General features: G+C 38.4%; 1 protein-coding gene across 7 annotated transcripts in view; it reads left to right on the top strand.

Annotated features, from left to right (window-relative positions):
• The window catches only part of kdm6a (lysine (K)-specific demethylase 6A), a 55243-nt gene that overhangs the window by 29523 nt on the left and 6070 nt on the right, over positions 1-19650 (top strand). For 4 of the 7 annotated variants that reach the window (XM_079880756.1, XM_079880758.1, XM_079880762.1 and 1 more), the window contains 22 exons: positions 1149-1203; positions 1667-1701; positions 3317-3410; positions 4981-5107; positions 5348-5446; positions 5600-5819; positions 6111-6245; positions 7514-7654; positions 7745-7822; positions 7933-8037; positions 8215-8601; positions 9255-10015; positions 12858-12987; positions 13267-13372; positions 14997-15202; positions 15696-15757; positions 15846-15920; positions 17035-17183; positions 17305-17419; positions 17534-17721; positions 18761-18902; positions 19028-19154. In XM_079880756.1, the coding sequence (XP_079736882.1) occupies positions 1149-1203; positions 1667-1701; positions 3317-3410; positions 4981-5107; positions 5348-5446; positions 5600-5819; positions 6111-6245; positions 7514-7654; positions 7745-7822; positions 7933-8037; positions 8215-8601; positions 9255-10015; positions 12858-12987; positions 13267-13372; positions 14997-15202; positions 15696-15757; positions 15846-15920; positions 17035-17183; positions 17305-17419; positions 17534-17721; positions 18761-18902; positions 19028-19154 (3537 nt within the window). The remainder of the gene's footprint in view (positions 1-1148; positions 1204-1666; positions 1702-3316; positions 3411-4980; positions 5108-5347; positions 5447-5599; positions 5820-6110; positions 6246-7513; positions 7655-7744; positions 7823-7932; positions 8038-8214; positions 8602-9254; positions 10016-12857; positions 12988-13266; positions 13373-14996; positions 15203-15695; positions 15758-15845; positions 15921-17034; positions 17184-17304; positions 17420-17533; positions 17722-18760; positions 18903-19027; positions 19155-19650) is intronic. The other 3 variants (XM_079880757.1, XM_079880759.1, XM_079880760.1) reach the window with 2 other exon arrangements.

The following is a 19650-nucleotide window of genomic DNA, read 5'->3' as shown; positions in this document are numbered from 1 at the left end:
TATTAATGCTATTAAAAGTATAAGTTAATAATATATTGAAACCTCAATTAAATGAACATTGCATTAAAAAGATCAAATAAAAAGTTAGTAATAAAATGAAAAACAATGAAGTGCATTACAGGTAACGGGACGTGGCAGGTCTATAGCACTGCGAGACTTAATGCATAGATCTAGGCCTGCGTTTTAATATGGTTGTCAGTCAGAAACCAAGCAAAAAGCACAAGCTCGCTGAATTAGCAATTCCCGTAAAATAAAATAACTGTCTATACTGTACAATTGTTCTTTTATGTCCTGTTTATACTTGGTTGTGAGCATGCAGAACTCACTCACACACAAACTGTGGTGTTTTGAACGTATTCTGACTAAAACTCAAAACGCACGCTCAAACATGTTTGTGATTGGCTACATGATGCTAAAACCGTTAATGCACTTCACAGAGCGCTCGCACAAATACGCCTATTTGCGTGTTCTGGATTGACCCGGTGCTTAGTACTACCAGTACTGAAGAAAGCCTGGTAATAGTAACCGGTTTTGTAAGATTCACCCATAGAATGAATGGAACCTTGGCAGCTGGTGAATACATAGTACTGAGGCAGTTTCTCAATAGTTAAAAAAAAAAAACTGCAGTTATTTAAAACAGCTGGGGTTCATAAGTTTATGGCCAACATTCAAATGTCCAATGATCACTGTCTCACTAGATGTGGAGTCATGGGATAGTTTGATGGATGGAATTGTGATTGTGGTTGTTTTGGGAAAACGGTGATCGATGCTTGCCCTGACTTTCTGTCTCTCCTTCATTATTACATTTTATTATGATGTAGCTGAATTTAGTCAAATCTGTTTTTGATGGCATTATAACAATGGAGGTTTGTGGTGTTATTCCCATACGGCTCTTTCCATACTATCAGAGGTAGAAAACTTATTTTTGGACTCATTGTCTGCAGAAACAGCACTTTCATTGTAGCCAATTTCTTTTTATTCTTTATGGGATGGATTGTTATGTTGGTATTGTTTTTGGATATAAAAAAATCATATGGGCATATCTAACAGTTGGACTTCAGAATGACAATTCAGACTGTAAAAATACCCAATGTCTATAAGTGTTACTAACTATATCCAGTCTAATCAAACTTCACCTTTTCTTGCAGCATTTTCAGCTGGCATTGATTGACTCCACACCCTGCACTTTGTCCAAAGCTGAAAGTAAGTACCATTCTAAGCATGTTCATTTTTAGTAAATTTCTTTTTATTTGCTAATTGCATTGTCACATTATGCATGAGGGATTTTTTTAGCATTAAAGACAGTGTTGTCGCCTTGATAGAGGATTTCAAAGGAAAAAGGTTAGCACGTCTTTGCTGAGTCTTTCCTCAATTAGATTTTTCCTCTCACCATCTCCATTCTGCCTGAGACTCCAGTTGCCAGGGAAACTGCATGACTAAATTGAGCCGTGTGTTGCCTTGCATACGGGCAGTAATGACATGCTTGAAGTGCACAAAGGGCAAGCTAATATTCTTCCTTCCCGGTGTCTGTACACCCATAAGCTTATTAACGCTCAAGCTGAAACAGTGAAGACAAAGAACGCTGGTTTTATTTTTGACCTCATATCAGATTTGGATGCAAAAAAGGATTTCCAGTATTGATCACTTCCTCTTTTTGTCTCCACAGTTCAGTTCCACATCGCTCATGTATATGAAATTCAGGTGAGTGTTCCCCTTTTTGTAATGTTTTATCATAAGTTGCAGTGTTTCACTGATACTCATGTTTGGGGGTATAATGTTCTATATGTCCTGTATGATAAAGACTGCAGCAGTGACTTTGCTCTGACTGAGACCTTGGTTTCTGAAGTAATTTCCCATCCATAGACCTTAGTCAGAGGAGATGCCATATTTAATTTGAAGGAAATTAGGGCAAGGCTTTGAGGGATAGACAGAGGGTTCAGTCTGTGGCATCAAGTATTTAGATGACAACATTTTGAAAGAAAAATCATTACAATTATATTCAAACTTTTTTTTTATTAACAAAAACGGTGTATTGATGTATTCAATTAATCACGATTCTATTTATGATTCCAGATGTTTAAATAATCTTATGTTCTTCAATGCAAACAATATTAAAATAATGTTATTATCCCAGCCCTTATGTAATATATTTTAAGTAATCCACAGCCCCATGGTTGAGAACCACTTAGGCCTATATATTGTAATAATTTAATCCCCAAGGGAATCTTCATGTTTTTAATAAAAACTTGAACTCAACTTTGATAACTCAAAACACCAAATCAGATGTTGCGAGTTGTGTGTTTGTTTCAGAAAACACTACATGACATTACAAACTCACCACAGTCCTGTACTTGCTGTTATCACTTTTTTATGCTAAAATCGGCTTCTCTGATTAGTAAACCTTGTGACTTCTACTTCACTTGGAACTTGGCAATTAAATATGATTTTTAAAACTTCCAGCACCCCACTGTTGTGGTCTATAGGCGTTGTAGATAACTGCTTGTAAAGGAAGCAGGCCATAGAGGTGACAGGACAGTGTTTTAGGACCTGGGGTTTTCTTTTGCTCACAGTTTAGTGCTGCTGCAAACACTCATGATTGATGGATTTGCTTTTAGGGTGCATCCTTGATGGTTTGTGTGTACAGCCAACCAGTCCCCACACTGCCCTCCCATTTTGGCTTCAAATTATTGGTCTCTGTTATGAGTGATAGACTCTTGTCACTCAGTTAGTCCTTTCTATGCAGGATAGTTCTTATCCACCTGGTCTTATATTCAATTTAATCTCTTACTGATTTTAAAACTTTGCTATAAGCAATGACTCCTACACTAACCAGCCAACCAACACCTATGTTTTACAATGGGTTGATTTTATTGTCCACCACACACAGATGAGATTGCTTTCATGTTGTTAGACCCATGTGTGTTTGGAGTCGGGTTGCTCAGGTTGGTCAGCTATGGTGGGCAGCCATCAGCTCCAACAAAGATCTGTGTCAAGGTCGCTAAGAAAAACAAACACTTATTCTGAGAGGGCTTCTCAAGTTACACTGATACAGAGCATGTCTGTGTTTGTCAGACTTGTTAAGTCTAGTCTGGCCTGGATTGACCCTCCCCCTAGTCTGTCTGGGTGTTTCTGTCGTCTCCTGCGTCCCTGTGTCTCTGTGTCTGGCCTGGTCAGTGTCCAGTGTGTTTCATCTCTTCCTGAGACCATACATTTGTGGTCAGTCTGACGAGGCCCTTTGTGTTAGACCAGAGGGGCCATAAAAGCTCTGACCCTTTTTGTCTGCTTAAACATCACTCCTCTCTCTGTTTGTCTGCAGAAGAAATACCGCATCGCAAAGGAAGCTTACGAGAGTCTGTTACAAACAGAGAATCTCCCTGCACAGGTGAAGGCAACTACGCTCCAACAATTAGGTGAGTGTACTTTACATGCTTCCTGCTTTACAGGCTTCCCACAGTAATGGAGTACCTGTGAATATTAGGGAATTTGAGATTAGCATTCCTGGAAAAGTTATGTAAGATAATAAAATATTAAAGTCATGGAAAAGTCATTATTTCTGTCATCAAATATTTTTCTAGTTATGCTCTGCTGTTAAATATTTAATCAACTGGAAATTACTCTAGAGTGCAGTGTTTATAAAATTATTTTAAAAAGTCCCTATTCGGTAATCACAAACTGCTGTTATTTTCATTTGTCAAAATGTGTTTATGTTTGCTGTGATTTTCAGTCTAGTCAAAGAATGAAATCTGCACACTCTCTGCACATATTTTGTATACAAAAGATGTCTTGAAATGGTAAAAACAAGACAGTCTTGTTAGTAATGTTAAACACAATTGGGCAAAAGTGTAAGGAAAAAGTAGTATGTAAGAGGGCAGGGGATGTGTCAAAGTATGTAAATGACTGGCATTTGAATGTTTGGAATTCTGCACAGTTGTTTGTGAAATTCTGCAACCACGATTCTGAAGATGTTTAATGTGGCATATTTTGAAATAATTGTAAAACCGTAGTAAGTATATGTCAGGTTTTTTAATAATCTTTCAGTTTAGATAATTGTATGTATTAATACATTAGTGTTCAGACAATCCACACTAAGGTATTGCATCATGCTGTCTCCCCAAAATATGTTTGTGGCGTTCTCAACAACACCATCCCCAAGTGTACTGTCCAGATTTTCTCAAATACGTCCCAGTTCTCCAGGGCATGCAAATTTGCCAGATGCAAGTGCTAATGTTAAATGCACAAATTGCTTTTGGGATGCTGTTGTGTGGTTAGAAATCTGAGCTTAAGGCCATTCCGTAAACTGGAAACTGGCACCAATGAGCAAAGCGCTCCAGGATCGGACTATCTGTAAGGTGCTTTGGGTAGAAAGCATATATAAGTAATGGAATAATAATTTTAATAATTGGTGCAGTGGCGAGTTGTGAATCCTTAAACACCAGCTCCTTGTCACTCCATGCTGCTTTCTTTTATCTGTACAAAAAGAAAGCAAAAAACAGCTGCCATAAAACCATTGCCACGTTGCCCCTGCAATGGTCTGGTTGCTGTAGTAACGTGTCCCGGGTGCAGGCGCTTGCCACAGGTGTTAAAAGCTCGGCTGGGATCAGTGCCTAGGAGAAGCCAGGCCACATGGGGGAAGTTCTTTGTCTGCACACGGTCTCATTCTCCTTAACAACCTCTGTCTGGGTGGGAATTGAGAGGAGAGGGGCTGTTTGGACAGAGCCATATCTGCTGGGACCTTTTGAAGCTGCTGGTTGTAGTAGAACCCCCCAGCTGCCAATTCCACCAGCTCAACCTCATCTCCCCACCCTACCCTGAATACAACAAGGACAAACCTTTTGCTCCTTTATAAGCGTAACAGCCTCCACAGCCCACACCATGGCTTAGTGTTGAGGAAGAGAGTGTTTGGTTATTGATGGTGTTCCAGTTGTTTTGTTGAGAATGCAGTTTTTGATTTAATTCTCATGTTTCCCATCGCTTCCACAGGCTGGATGCATCACACAGTCGAACAGTTGGGAGATAAAGCCAACAAAAACAGCTATGCTATTCAGTGTCTGCAGAAGTCCCTAGAAGCAGACCCCAGTTCGGGACAGACTTGGTACTTCCTGGGCAGGTAGGCTATTTTTTTTACCTCTTGTAGTAGTGTTATGTCTGATTTAAATTAACACATATCAGTTTTAATGATTTTTGTGTATGTGTGTGTGCATGTATAATTTTATTATATTTTTTATAACAATGCATTAATCTGAATATTAGTTTAGTAAACATTTACAAGTAATTATCTCAAATGTATGCTCTACACCTCATGTGCTTTAAAGTGTCAGGATTTGATTTATTTATGCTTGTAATGCAGGTGCTACTCAAGTATTGGGAAGGTCCAAGATGCCTTCATATCTTACCGACAGTCTATTGATAAGTCTGAGGCCAGTGCAGATACATGGTGCTCAATTGGGTAAGTGCTTAATGAACATTGTTTATTAGGTAAATGCTGCAAAAGCTCATGAGAGAGATATTATCTGTTGCTAATTATCATGTGGCAGCTAGTTAGGAACCGACTGTTTGTTTTCTTCTTCCTCTTTGACCCCTCCTCTCTGCTGTGCTGCAGTGTGTTGTACCAGCAGCAGAACCAGCCGATGGACGCACTGCAGGCATACATCTGTGCAGTGCAGCTGGACCACAGCCATGCGGCCGCCTGGATGGACCTGGGCACGCTGTACGAGTCCTGCAACCAGCCGCAGGATGCCATAAAGTGCTACATCAATGCCACATGCAGCAAGTCCTGCAGTAACATCCCAGCTTTAACCGCTCGCATTAAATGCCTCCAGGTAGAGAGAGTGCTCGCACGTGACATTATCAGGAGAGGAAGTGTACATGTTTCATTTTAATGTGCCTGTCATTGTGTTACTATTTTCTTTTTGGAAACAGATTGTGTACATTGTTCGTTTTTTTTTAAGTTCCTTGTTTGATTTGAATCACGTCCCCGTGTCTGACATACTATACACTGAGAATGAAATGAGTGTCATTTTCATCTGTGATTTGATGCATACCACCATTGCATTGACTCAAGCTTAGCCGAATCCGACATTGAACATGTTTTCTGCGCAATCTTTTTCTAGGCTCAGTTGTGTAATCTTCAGCAAAGTAGTTTACCAAGTAAAAGTAAAATGCTCCCTAGTATTGAGGAGGCGTGGAGCCTACCAATCCCAGCAGAGCTCACCTCCAGACAGGGAGCGCTCAACACAACACAACAGGTGAGAACAGATCAGCTAGACAAGCCAGTAAGAATGGCTTAGACCTATAATGGCTTAGACTTATAAAACTTTTGAAAAAAATGTTGGTAGTGGTAGCTTGGATATTGTGCCGTTTTAAAAGGAATATTTTCGGTTCAGTACAGGTTGAGCTTGATCTCATTTATGGCATTGTTTACCACAGAAAACAATTTCAACTTATTTACTCTACCGTACAAATGTTTGGGATTTGTAAGAATTTTTTTTTTAAGTAATAGGCCTTCTTTCATTCACCAAGGATGCATTGAATTGGTCAAAAGTGACAGTAAAGATGCTTATAGTTTTACAAAAGTTTTATATTTCAGATAAAAATCCCTTTTTAAGCTTTCTATTCATCAAAGAATCATGAAAAAAATATTAAGCAGCACAACCATTTTCAACATTGATAATAATCACGAATGTTTATTGAGCATATTAAAATGATTCCGATCATGTGACTCTGAAGACTGGAGTAATGGATGCTGAAAATTCAGCTTGTCCATTAGTGATAAATTACATTTAATATAATAAAAAGAAAAATAGTTCTTTAAATTGTAACAATATTTGACAATATTACTGTTTTTACATTAAAGAGACAAAAATCGTACTGACCACAAACTTTTGAACGGTAGTGTGTGACTGTACATGTGAGACAGTTGTTGGATCAACAGACACTCATAATGTTTATAATGCCCAATGAGATGTAAAAAATATTTTTTTTCTTAATCTCCACATATGCAGTCATTGAGCTTAACTTGTATTGAACCTGTAACATTCCTTTAATGAAACATCAAAATGTGTGGTACGGCCTGACTTCATGATTAAGTACCACTAAAAGGTCCTTAATTTCCAATCATGCAGAACAATGTTGTTGTTAACATTGATTCTGGAGAATAATCTTAAACTGCTAAGGTTTAAAGTTATTTCCTCTAGTTCATTAGACCATAGCACTCATCAGCACACATCATCCTTTGTTTCAACATATTTGTCACTAATTTTGGGGAACCATTTAAATCTTCTAATTCTTTACATATGTCAAATATTTATCTGATATAATTGAGAGTGAGAAAGATGGCATAAACTTTCTCTTGTCTGCCTTTTTGCTTATTGTCTTAGGGAGTGGTATGACACTGTCTGACAATAATCAATACCAAAGCTTCAGTGGTGCAAAAAAAAAGAAAAAAGATTTGGGTTAATTTAGTGAAATGTTTGTGCAATTGTCCTAGCTGCAATTCTATATCTGTTGCCTTTAGCAGACCACCTGCAAAGCTCATCAGAGCAATGAAGCACAGTCCCAAATCCCAGGCCAGTCTCTTCCTTCTCATATGCTCTCTGACCAGACAGACGACCAGTCCAGCCCGGCCAAAAGGAAGAGGACTGCTAGTCCAGCCAGGGTACTGAGGGATAGACAGTATTTTAGTTTGTTTAATCTATTACAAATTACAGGAAATATTTGATTTACAATTTTCTTGTCTCGCCATCAGAGTTCACCAGATTCCTGGGCAAATGATCCAGGTCATCATCAAGTCCCCAACTGGAGTTTAACCCCACAGAAACTTCAGGTTTGTAGATCCAAATGTTATATCTGTAAACTGCTTAATGTAAATGATTTATGTATTTATTACAACTGGGTCTAAACAAACTTTTATTATTGTGTGGTTTGCTTACACAGCTTCTGGAACAGTTACGGACCAACAGGGCCAATCTGAAGCCAGTGCAGCTGCAAATGTTGGAACAGTTGGAAAAGCAGCTCAGTCTAATGCAACAGAATCAGCAGGTATGGATCATTTATAGTGGCGCAAAGCAGACTGCAAACTTTGAGAAAGGCTAGAGGTAGTGTATGAGTGGTTGTGAAAGTGAAATCATGATTGTGCCCTCTCTAGTCTTCGTTTCTTTACTGAGATTTTAATATTGATAAAGGTGCCTTGCCTAACACTCTTGCTCTCTCCAACAGATGAGGCTAAATGCTATGGGTCAGATACGACCCAATGTGTCCAACGGTCCTGTAGCTGACTCCTCACTGCCTATGAAATCTAATTCCACATCATCTCCTCACCATCCACACATCCCTCTTTGTCGCACACCCTCTGCCCACTTGCGATGCGCTGCTCAGCCAATAGCCAACGGACCTGTCCTTGCAAGCCCCACCCCATGCAGCACGGCGGGAACCCTGGGTAACACAGATGCCGTCTCTGTGGGCAATAATCACCTCCCAGGATTGAGGAGCAACGGAAATGTGCCTTACTTGCGGCAAAACGCACTACCTCATAACTGCACAACCCCCACCAGCAGCAGCATGGATGATGAACCGTGGAAAAGCCAACACATCAACTCCACTCAGGTGAGATTAAATATCCTGGCCGATATGATAATCTTAATTATTTTCTTGTTATGGCCGATATTAAAATTCTATACCGTTTTGTTTAGGAATTCATTCATAATGATGCATTTAAAACTACAATCAACAATTTGAAATGCTACAAGTGAATCTGGTCATCACAAAATTAATGTACACTAAAGATTTTTTTTTAATGGTTTTAGAAATATCATTTATGCTCACCAAGGCTACATTTATTTTATTTACATACATTTGTTTTCTGTTTTAATACATTTTAATATGTAATTTATTCCTGTGATGGCAAAGCTGAATTTTCAGCATCATTACTCAATTCTTCAGTGTCACGATCCTTCAGAAATCATTCTAATATGCTGATTTGGGGCTCAAGAAATTGTTTTTTTTTATTATCAATGTTGTTCTGCTTAATATTTTTACTTAAAGAGTGATCCTTTTTTTCATGATTCTTTGAATAGAAAGTTTTGTGAATTTTTGTGAAGTAATGTAAAAGTTTTAACTTTCACCTGTTTTAGTCGATTTTATGCATCCTTGCATAATAGTAGTAATTTTACTGACCCAAAACTTTTGAACGGTAGTGTATGAAAAGTTGAATAACAAATGCACTCCTTAATCTAGCATTTCCTTATTATTTATCACAGGGGCTTCAGAAAAGTCCAGGTTCATATTCAGCAGGTCCTAACAGTGAGCAGCCTTTCTCTTCTGCTGGGACTTCCCAGCCTACCCCGGCAGCCGGCACTGGCGTTCCAAATCAGGTCGGACGTTCGGCCACAGCCAGCGACACGTTAGCGCAGGAGGCCAGTCACAATCACCTCCCCTCGCCTAGCTCCCCTCACTCTGCTACCTCAGGTGGACAGCAAGGCATGGTGCACACCAAAGAGAGCAAGCCTTCAGGAAACGGGCATTCCGCAGGGACGCCTAACAGCACTGCCACTGCAGAAGGACTGCCTAATCACGTCCATCAGGGCCAGGCAGACGCTGATGGGGCGAAACCCTGCTCACCAGGTGTACTTAGTTCAGACAATCCTCAACTCTCTGCCTTGTTGATTGGAAAAGCCAATGATAGTAATAATAGTAATGGTGGTGGGTTGGCTGCTCCCAGCACAAAGGTAAACAACGTTCACCCAGGGCTTAAGGCGCAGGAAAACTCGGTGGCATCCTCTCCGTGTTCTGCCATGTCCACGGCCACACCCTCACCCAAATCGGCAGACCATCACAGCGCTCAGAACAGTGTTAACAGCCTTAACAGTCCCACACTCAACGGCAAAGGTCTGGAGGACTCTCAGAGCCCCTTGAAGGTGGCATCTCCGCTGGTTTGTAGGAAACCGACGCCTCCCTCGTTCGCCCCGTGGTCCTCTGTATCCATCTACCCCAGCTCCAGTGATGTGCTCAAAGCATGCAGGTAATTGACTCCTTCCTGTATTCAGCTAGTTGTCAGAATTCTAGGTAGATATTGTATTTTTTCACAGAATTTGTGCTACTGCTGTTTTCTTTTTATTGATTTCTTCAGCCACCCCAGCAGGATTACCCTTTTTTTTTTTTCTTGCTTGCTTGCATGCAAATGACACACCCAGACCACATCCACATATCCGTGCAGTGAATGATTGCTTAAACATGATAGACTAGCAAAGAAACATGGATAAATGAGAAGAAGAGCGGGACGTGCTTGAGTTATTGAATGCACAATAAACCGTGAAAGAGAACTGAATTCGGTACTGACAGGCGGCTTTCTGTGGTGCACATCCGAAGCGTGAATTAAGTTCACTTTCTGGCTTATTGCATTGTCTAAATTAAAAGCTAACAGTTGGGCAAAATTATCATTAGCCTATATTGGATCTATGCATAAAGTCTTGAAGTGACTGAGGGCCCCATGTAGACCTTCCTGCTGCTGTCTGTTGTTAATGTTAATCAAACAACAAATGAAATTGAAAACCGTTCACTGCTCTTGACTGAATACCTTGCATAGCTTTATTAAGAATCTGTGTAGCCTATAAGTAATTCATATAGTGTAATTCATTTAGGCTGAATGCAATTCATACTATGGGGGGTTAGAAGGGAGGCCCACTGTCTTTGAATTAAAAAACCCTGGTCTAATATAAATCCATCCTAGTTTAGAGCTGCCGTAAAATGATGGTTTAGGTTGATGACTTATTTTGTATGTATGTATTTTTCTGAATTGTGCTTAAATTGAATTGCCATGGTGTTTAGCTGTTAATTATTTTTGAGGTAGTAGAAATATTGCTTTTTTGAGCTTAAAACTGTGATATTTTGTCATTGTATAAGCTTTGATGGGAGCGTTTATAGGACGTGTTGTGTGGTTGTCTTCAGGATGGTGTGATTGCTTTCAATACATGGCCAGTAAAGTAATTATATACATTACCGTTCAAAAGTTTGGGGTCAGTCAGTTAAAAAAAAACAGTGTACCACAATTTCCACTGAAATGTTGTACACAACGGTTTTCAATATTGCTAATAATATTAAATGTTTCTTGAGAACCAAATCATCATATTAGAATAATTTCTGAAGGATCATTTGACGCTGAAGACTGGAGTAATGATGCTGAAAATGTAGCTTTGCCATCACAGCAATAAATATGTTTTAAAATATATTGAATTGAAAATGGCTATTTTAAATTGTATTCATTCACAGTATTACTTAGTTTTTACTGCATTTTTGCTAAAATAAATGCAGCCTTGGTTATCATAAGAGCCATGAACAATACATTTTTTTAAATCTTTTTTTTTCCCGAATGCCCAAAGTGTTTTTGCTGTCAGTTTAATATATTTAACTCATCTAGAGCCTAGTAATAAGCAAAACTTATAAATTCCAGTTTGCAAAATATTTCTTTTTGTAATGCCTCAGCATGTTAAAGGTCCCGTATTATGCCCCTTTTCACAAGATGTAAAATAAGTCTCTGATGTCCCCAGAGTGTGTATGTGAAGTTTCAGCTTAAAATACCCAACAGATCATTTTTTTACAGCATGTTTAAATTGTCATTTTTTGGGGCACAGAAAAACGGGCTGTTTTAGTGTGTGCCCTTTAAATGCAAATGAGGTGCTGCTGGACGACGCAGGGGGCGGAGCTTCATGAGCTCGTGCTCAGTCTCTCAGGACAATTTCATCTCACTTTTCATAATATCAGAAACTCTCAGTAACTGCGTTCATTTCGAGTCGGACAATAATGCCTACAGAGTCAGAGTGCTGTATAGAGATGAAACGGGTATAGTTTAGTAGTTTAATTACGGTTATTATAACGTATTTGTCATCTGCTTGTAGGCTATGTATCCATTATTTATTAATAGCCTACAAGTCTGCTGTCTGAATGATGATCAAACATATACTGATGAGTTTAATAAAGTTTATTGTACATCACACAAAAGATGAAGCGTCAGTTTTACTTCAGAAAATCACCGTAAGAGCTGAGTAAACAGTAAGTTATAAGAAGTGCGCAAGTAGCCAGTAGAGATGAGGGAGCATTCCTGTGGGCGGAGGTTAGTCAAAAAACGGTTCTAGTGACATCATTAAAGAAGGAAGTAGAGGGATGTAGTCCAAACGAGCCGTTCACTGTAGTCGACTTCTGTTAAATAAAATCTCTCACTTGGCATTGAACTTTGAGCTTTATAATTTTACAGATATTATTTATGCTCTAACAGCAACATTACACACTAACTAAAGTTTGAAACATGGGATCACGAAGAACGGGACCTTTAAAATGAGCTATTCTATCATTAAAAATGACAGCAAAGTGCCACGATCTCAACAACGCAGAGACTTAGCGGCAGAAAATGTCACATTGTCAAACTTGTAAAATTTCACAAGCACCAAGGTTCCTCTTCCAAACAAAACCAGTGTAAATATGCTCCATCCTCACAGCTGTAATTATTTAGAGACATTTTAGTTCCTGAACTTTTAACCCACTGCAGTGTTGTATCAAGTGCGTTTCCTACACTGTTTGTTTTGACTGGAACGGCTGTTGATCTCTAGTGATCTGGTTTGTGGCTCCATCTATGTCTAGAAAGCAGCAACACATGTGCCCTACCCTGTGTCCCTCTCATGTTAACAAGAAGACATCTGAAATGATGCTCTCAACTGCATCATGCACTCTATCAAAATGAGTTCAATAATATGATATACATTTTTATTTTATTATAATTGTAACATTATTATATCAATTATTGTATAATATTATAGTATACAACCATCTGAAAAAGAGCTAATAAATATCTCGTGAAAATTATTTTGCAGAAACCTGGGGAAGAATGGTGTGTCCAATAACAGCATCTTACTGGACAAGTGTCCCCCTCCACGGTTACCACCTCCACCCTTCCCTCCTCTGCCAAAGGACAAGCTCAATCCTCCCACCCCTAGTATTTATGTAAGTAAATGTCATCGACGTCTGACACGGTGCAGCCTGGATTGACCTCCTCAACTCTTTCTAGTATTGCTGCCGGCATGTTATTTACAAGGCAAAGTACATTCCAAAAAAAAAAAAAAAATCCAGTTGCACTGATTGAAAGCACTTTTTTGCCATGGGAAAGATATTTAAGTAAACCTTATTTAACCTAAATTTTTGCTAGCTCTATTACACCCTTTTTTAAATTCAAAGCCGTTATTTTCTACAGTCACCTAAACCTACCTTTTAAAACCTTGGCAGTTGGAGAACAAGAGGGACGCTTTCTTTCCACCGCTACACCAGTTCTGCACAAACGCAGCCAACCCCGTTACAGTGATCCGTGGCCTGGCTGGAGCACTCAAGCTAGGTGAGCTTGTTTCTGAGCGCTTGAGCACATTTGTGTGCTTGCCAAAGCACTTCGTACATGCGTGAGACATGTTTTTTTAAATGTTGGATTTGTTTAAATTTGACTGTTTAAATTTAGTGCTCAGTCATTTGCAAAACTACAACAGTCAGGAGACATTTAACTAGCACTGCTACAGACAGTGAGTTTTGGAACACATTTCAAGATGGCTTGGCTGCAAATGACAACAGCACCATCTGCATGCTGAAAGTGTCATTACATAAAAGCATCCCCACCACAGAAATACTTTATTTTACAGTACGTGCACTTAGGTGTACTTTACAGCGTTCTTGCCTAAGTACTGAGTAATATAAGGGTTAAAGTTAGTTTTATGCATAGGTTCATTGTTACTACCTAGCTATTACACAGCTATTGTAATAACTAATAATAAGTGCATAGTATGCCCATGTGGAACAGGACTGTAAAAAAAAGTGCTACCAAAAAAAAAATACAGTTGCAGGATTCTGCTTAAATGGACTTTTTATGTACCTGCTCTTTAAACCTCATAAATTACATAATGGAATATATCATTTTCGTTTGAGTATAGTCTCTAATGGTCTGCAGAAAGTAGAGGTACGTTAGGGAAAATTTACTACTTTTTCAAATTTGATTCTGACTGACATTGTATGCATTATTGTGCCTGTCAATCTTAGACCTGTTATGTATTATCTCATCATTTGTGGTTGTTTGGAAAATTTGAGCCATTTAGACAAAATTTGCACACTTCTTTAATAGTCATAGTAAAGGGCGAGTGTTGTTTGTCTGTTTTTCCACGTATTGCACAATCTGTGTGTAAGAGTTTGAAATCTAAACATATTCACGTTTGAGTTGTAGAAAAGATATGGCCCCTTTCCCCTATTTTTTATTGTTAATTCTGTTTCTCATTAAATTTAGAAATGCTGCAAAATTCAATGACACATTAGCTGCTTTTCCACCGTCGGGCTGAACGGTTCTAAGAAAGTAATATAAGGAATGGTTACAGTTATATTTCCACTTGAGCTTGGCTCGACAAGGCACGGTTACAAATCATTCTCTGCTCAGTTAGCCATGCTGGTAGAATGTGTGTAGTGACGTCGACACTCAGGATTGGTTAAAGCTACTTGTCTGTTGCCCAGTTCCTCTGTAGCTGGCCAAGATCGCTATTTGAGCGAAGTAAACGCAAGTTGTAATAAATATCTGATCATTTTCCATAACTCAGTCGCTATATACATTCCAAAGAGCTTTGTTATCAGCCCCACTGTGGAAGCAACGAGAATGGTTTGACCCGGTGGTGGAAAAGCGGCTTTTCTCTCTAAAAACATGCCTTTAAATAAATTAAAAGGGGAATCCCCTTTTGGTAATTGAAATGTGGATTATTATAATAATAATAATAATAATAATAATAATTATTATTATTATTATTATTATTATTATTTAATACCTAATTTCTTGTTTAAACTTCATCATTGGGACCTCTCAAAGAGTGCAGTAGACTCACTTGATCATCTCAAAGAGCTTATGATCTGACAGTTTGATGGTCCTGGATATTATTTAATTTATATCCATATTTATTATTTGATGTCTTTCTCTCTGTTTCTCTTCGTGTCAGACCTAGGATTGTTCTCCACCAAGACTCTGGTGGAGGCCAACCCAGAGCACCTGGTGGAGGTGAGGACTCAGTTATCTCAGCCCACTGATGAGAACTGGGACGTGACGGGCAGCAGGAAGATGTGGCGTTGTGAGAGCAGCCGGTCTCACACCACCATTGCCAGATACGCTCAGTACCAGGCCTCTTCTTTCCAGGAATCGTTGCGGGTGAGTTGTCATTCCATCATGAAGAAAAAAACGTGCTGTCTTAGATAAACATGTAGATTAGAGAAATATTTAATTAGTGTCATCAGTTTGATGTGGCTTCAGATATCCTGGTCGTCATGATCATTTGTTCATCACTCTTCTTGAAAATAATGGTCAGAATCTTTCACTCTTGATTGTGCATTTGCTCTGAACTGGGACCAGTATGTCAACAATCTATATTTCCTCTTCATGCCAAGAGTTTGGGTGTGTGTGTGTGTGTATGTTTTTCTGTCACTATCATGCCCTTTGGGAGTTCAATTTCACTTAGATTGTTGACAGAGGTGCATTAGCAGCTTCTGAGGCAGTCCAAATACTTGAAGCGTTTGGTCTCAGCCAGCTGTGTTACGAGATCACAAAAGACATATGTGAGAAATAGTGATAGTGAGAAACAGTTCATGATTGGTGCTTTGGTTTCTAATGGTTCATTTTCACAATTTCTTTTATTATCCAACAGGAGGAAAATGAAAAGAAAGGGCAGAAAGACCACTCAGACACAGAATCTGCTCCATCAGAAAAGTAAGTGCTTGTTTCATTAAAGCCTAAATGTTTTAAACTGTTTTGACAGAACCATAGTCTTTAACTGGATCCTGCATTTGTGTTTCAGTGTGTTGCGGAGAAGAAGAGGTTCCTTTAAGCACATCAAATTTGGGACAAACATTGACTTGTCAGATGAGAAAAAGTAAGTGCTTACTGGTTTTGTTGTTCCTCTGAGCGATTATTTATTTAAGCCCCAACCATCTAACATGATATACAAAGTTACAGACATGCTTGTGTGCATCAAAAGTACCAAACTCATTGTATAGCCACAACTTGTTGAATAAAATTGTATTTGGAGAAACAACATTTGGTTGTAAAATATCCGATTTACTCACTTCTGTAGTTGGGGGTACTCGCATCAGTTGTATGTAGGGCCAGTATGACAGCCTATATACACTGCCATTCAACCAGACAATTTATTTCAGTAATATATATATATATATATATATATATACTTTTTTTTTTTTTTTTTTTTTTGTATTTTAATGTTTAAAATAGCTTTTCTGTATATATTTTTAGCTGTGATTTGCAAAGCTCCATTTTCAACAGACATTCATCACTAAAGTCTACTAAGAAAACTGTTATGTAATCCATAAAATATTAATGTACTAATTTGGTACTTGAGCAAGGTTTCTTCTTATTACTTTTTAAATATGAGGAACTTTTCTTCTTTGGTAGAACATGATTGTGCTGCTTCATGAAGTGTGGAAACGGAGCAGTGCAGTGTCTTTGTTTATGACGTGTTGAGTACACTTGCATTTCTTGAACATTTTGGTATTTGTAATTTATTTGAAATAGAAATAGCAATCATTTTTAACATTATAAATGTCTTTACATTCTTGATAAGTTTAATGCATTCTAGGATAAGTCACCTAGCAGAATCTGAAATCACTATAATCTGGCAATAAAAGCTTAAATCTTTAACGACTAATGGATCTAATGGACAAGCGTTCTTTAAAAACCAGTAAGCTACTTAAGTTCATGAAGTGCAGTGAATTTTACCATGGTGAAAACTTCCTGTAGTGCTTAACAACACTCTTTAACAGTAATAAAATCACTTTAATGCATGCCTCATGTGGTTTAGTGCTTCATGAAAATGCTCTTGAGTTTAGTTGTAGTCTGAAGGAGGATTGTGTGAAAATTAAATGGACCTCTTCAGACCTCTTGCAGCGTTCAGACAGACTCCTAGAGTTGTGATGGAACAGGAAGACATATTAGGTCATTGTATCTGATCTCTGTGCCCTGTGGCCTTGCAGGTGGAAGCTGCAGCTGGCTGAGTTGAGTAAGCTGCCTGCCTTTGCGCGGGTGGTGTCTGCAGGGAATCTGCTCAGTCATGTGGGCCATACCATTCTCGGCATGAACACCGTACAGCTCTATATGAAGGTCCCAGGCTCCAGGACACCGGGTCAGTTTATTGGCACGCAAGCACATGCACATCTTGCTGTGCTTTTACTGAGGCAGCATTCTCAAATACAGACATTGAAAGTGATTAAGTGTAGATGTTAAATGTTTCTTTGCCCATTCAGGTCATCAAGAAAATAACAACTTCTGCTCTGTCAACATTAATATTGGCCCTGGAGATTGTGAATGGTTTGCTGTTCCTGAGCCGTACTGGGGTGTCATGAATGATTTCTGTGAAAAGTGAGCAGTCAAAAACTTTGAATTCCTTGAATCATTATATGCTAAAATGAGTATGTCTCAATATAGTAGACTTGTCTTGCACATGCACTGACTGACATGTTCTTTGTTATGCAGGAATAATATTAATTACCTGATGGGCTCATGGTGGCCAAATCTAGAGGACTTGTATGAGGCCAATGTTCCAGTGTATCGCTTTATCCAGCGACCAGGTGATCTGGTCTGGCTCAATACAGGCTCTGTGCATTGGGTTCAGGCTATTGGCTGGTGCAACAACATTGCCTGGAATGTAGGACCACTCACTGGTAAATTTGCCAAGTTTCTTATCACTGCTGTTGGACCACCAGATCTGTTCTAAAACCTAATGAGCTGCCTAAGAGACACTGCCTACCAATGCCGCTGTCTTGAGACAGCATCCAAACCATTATTCTTTGTCTTAAGTGACTGATTTGGAACACTCTAAGTTGGAAGCAATTTGTGTTAAAAATGTTGTTCATTTTTTTTCACTAAGGTTTCAGCTGTATAAAATAATAATAATAAAATAAATGTTTTCTCCAATACATGTTGGCCACAATTAATGGCACCTTTTTTTCAGTACTTTTTGCAACCTCCTTTTCCCAAGATAACAGCTCTGTGTTTTCTCCTATAATGCCTAATGAGTTTGGAGAACACCTGACAACAGATCAGAGACCATTCCTCCATACAGAATCTCTCCAGATTATTGATTATTATTAATAGTTTGTATTTTATATATTTAGATTTTTATCAGATTTGTGCCTTAGATTGTTGTAAAACAGACTCTTTTTTTTTTTTAGCAATTCTGTTTTGAATAAGAACAAGCATGAATATTGGTTATGAATATTGAATATTTTTAATTAAATATATTTATAGTCAACCTTTCTTTTGTTTTTGTATGCCATCTTATTTTTTTCTTGATATTTTGTATTTTTGGATCAACTTATCTATGAAGGATACATGCAGTGCTGCCCTAAACTTTGGATGAAATAAGGTATCTTACGAGGCAGAATAGTTTTGCTGCCTGCATTTTAGCTTTCAAGTCTGGAGTGTGCCTATAATGCCTTAAATGCTGTCTATTTTCTATTTGATTTAAAAGACCATGAATAAAAACAAAACAAATGCTGTGTTGATAGGCAGCTCACTTGGTTTTAGAACAGACGTGCATATCAATTTTGAAGAAAGTGTTTTCTTTGAAAAAAGTTTTTCAGTCCTAAGTGAAATATATATAACTGATAATTAGGTTATTTTATCTGTAGACCTTAAGCTATAATACAGCTCATCTATTTGTTAACTGACAGAAGGGTCTAATTCTTATTCGTCCTTCAGTGCATCAGTATAAGTCAGCTGTGGAACGCTACGAGTGGAACAAACTCCAGAGTGTCAAATCCATCGTTCCTATGATTCACCTCTCTTGGAACATGGCCAGGAACATCAAAGTGTCAGACCACAAGCTCTTTGAGATGATCAAGTGGGTTTACTGCACCACATTAATGATTGTGGCTCTTTGAGTGGTCACAATGATGCAGTTTATTGTGACTGAAAACACAAGCAGTTTAATGGAAGTGTTAAATATGGTCTGTTCCTCTTCCTTAGGTACTGTTTGTTGAGGACACTAAAGCAGTGTCAGATGCTGAGGGAGGCTCTTATAGCTGCTGGCAAAGAGCTAGTTTGGCATGGAAGGACCAAGGACGAACCTGCTCACTACTGTAGCATCTGTGAGGTGTGTATTCTTCATTAATGTTTTCTAGCACAAAATAAACATGAATGAACATCAAAAGGTATGTTGAAAGATACAGTACAACTTACTGAAATCTGTATCATGTCACGTAATTGCTCAATCAGCGTTTCAACCGCTAAAAAAAAGATGTCAATAAAACAGTATGTAAACAATGCCACGTAATGTTACATTTACCTCAAAAAAGCAATTCAGTGACCATAAACTCTAGAGGACCATTTTGTTAAATATGCACACTATATTGCATATTCATTGTATTTTTACTTAATCTGTTCTCCAATATTTCATGTGTGGATAAATCTGTCTTTATAACATTGGATATTGTTGCACCCATTAGATTAAAAAAGGTCAGAGAGAAAAGTAAACCACCATGGTACAACAATACTATGCGTGTTCTAAAGAGACAAACCCGTAATTTAGAGCGTAAATGGAAACAAACTAATTTAGAGGTCTTTAGAATCGCGTGGAAAGACAGTATGTC

The sequence above is a fragment of the Squalius cephalus genome, assembly GCF_949319135.1.
Source record: "Squalius cephalus genome assembly, chromosome: 9".
Classification (NCBI taxonomy): Eukaryota; Metazoa; Chordata; class Actinopteri; order Cypriniformes; family Leuciscidae; genus Squalius; species Squalius cephalus.
Note: the sequence above shows the minus strand (reverse complement) of the source record. Positions and strands in the feature narration are given on the sequence as shown.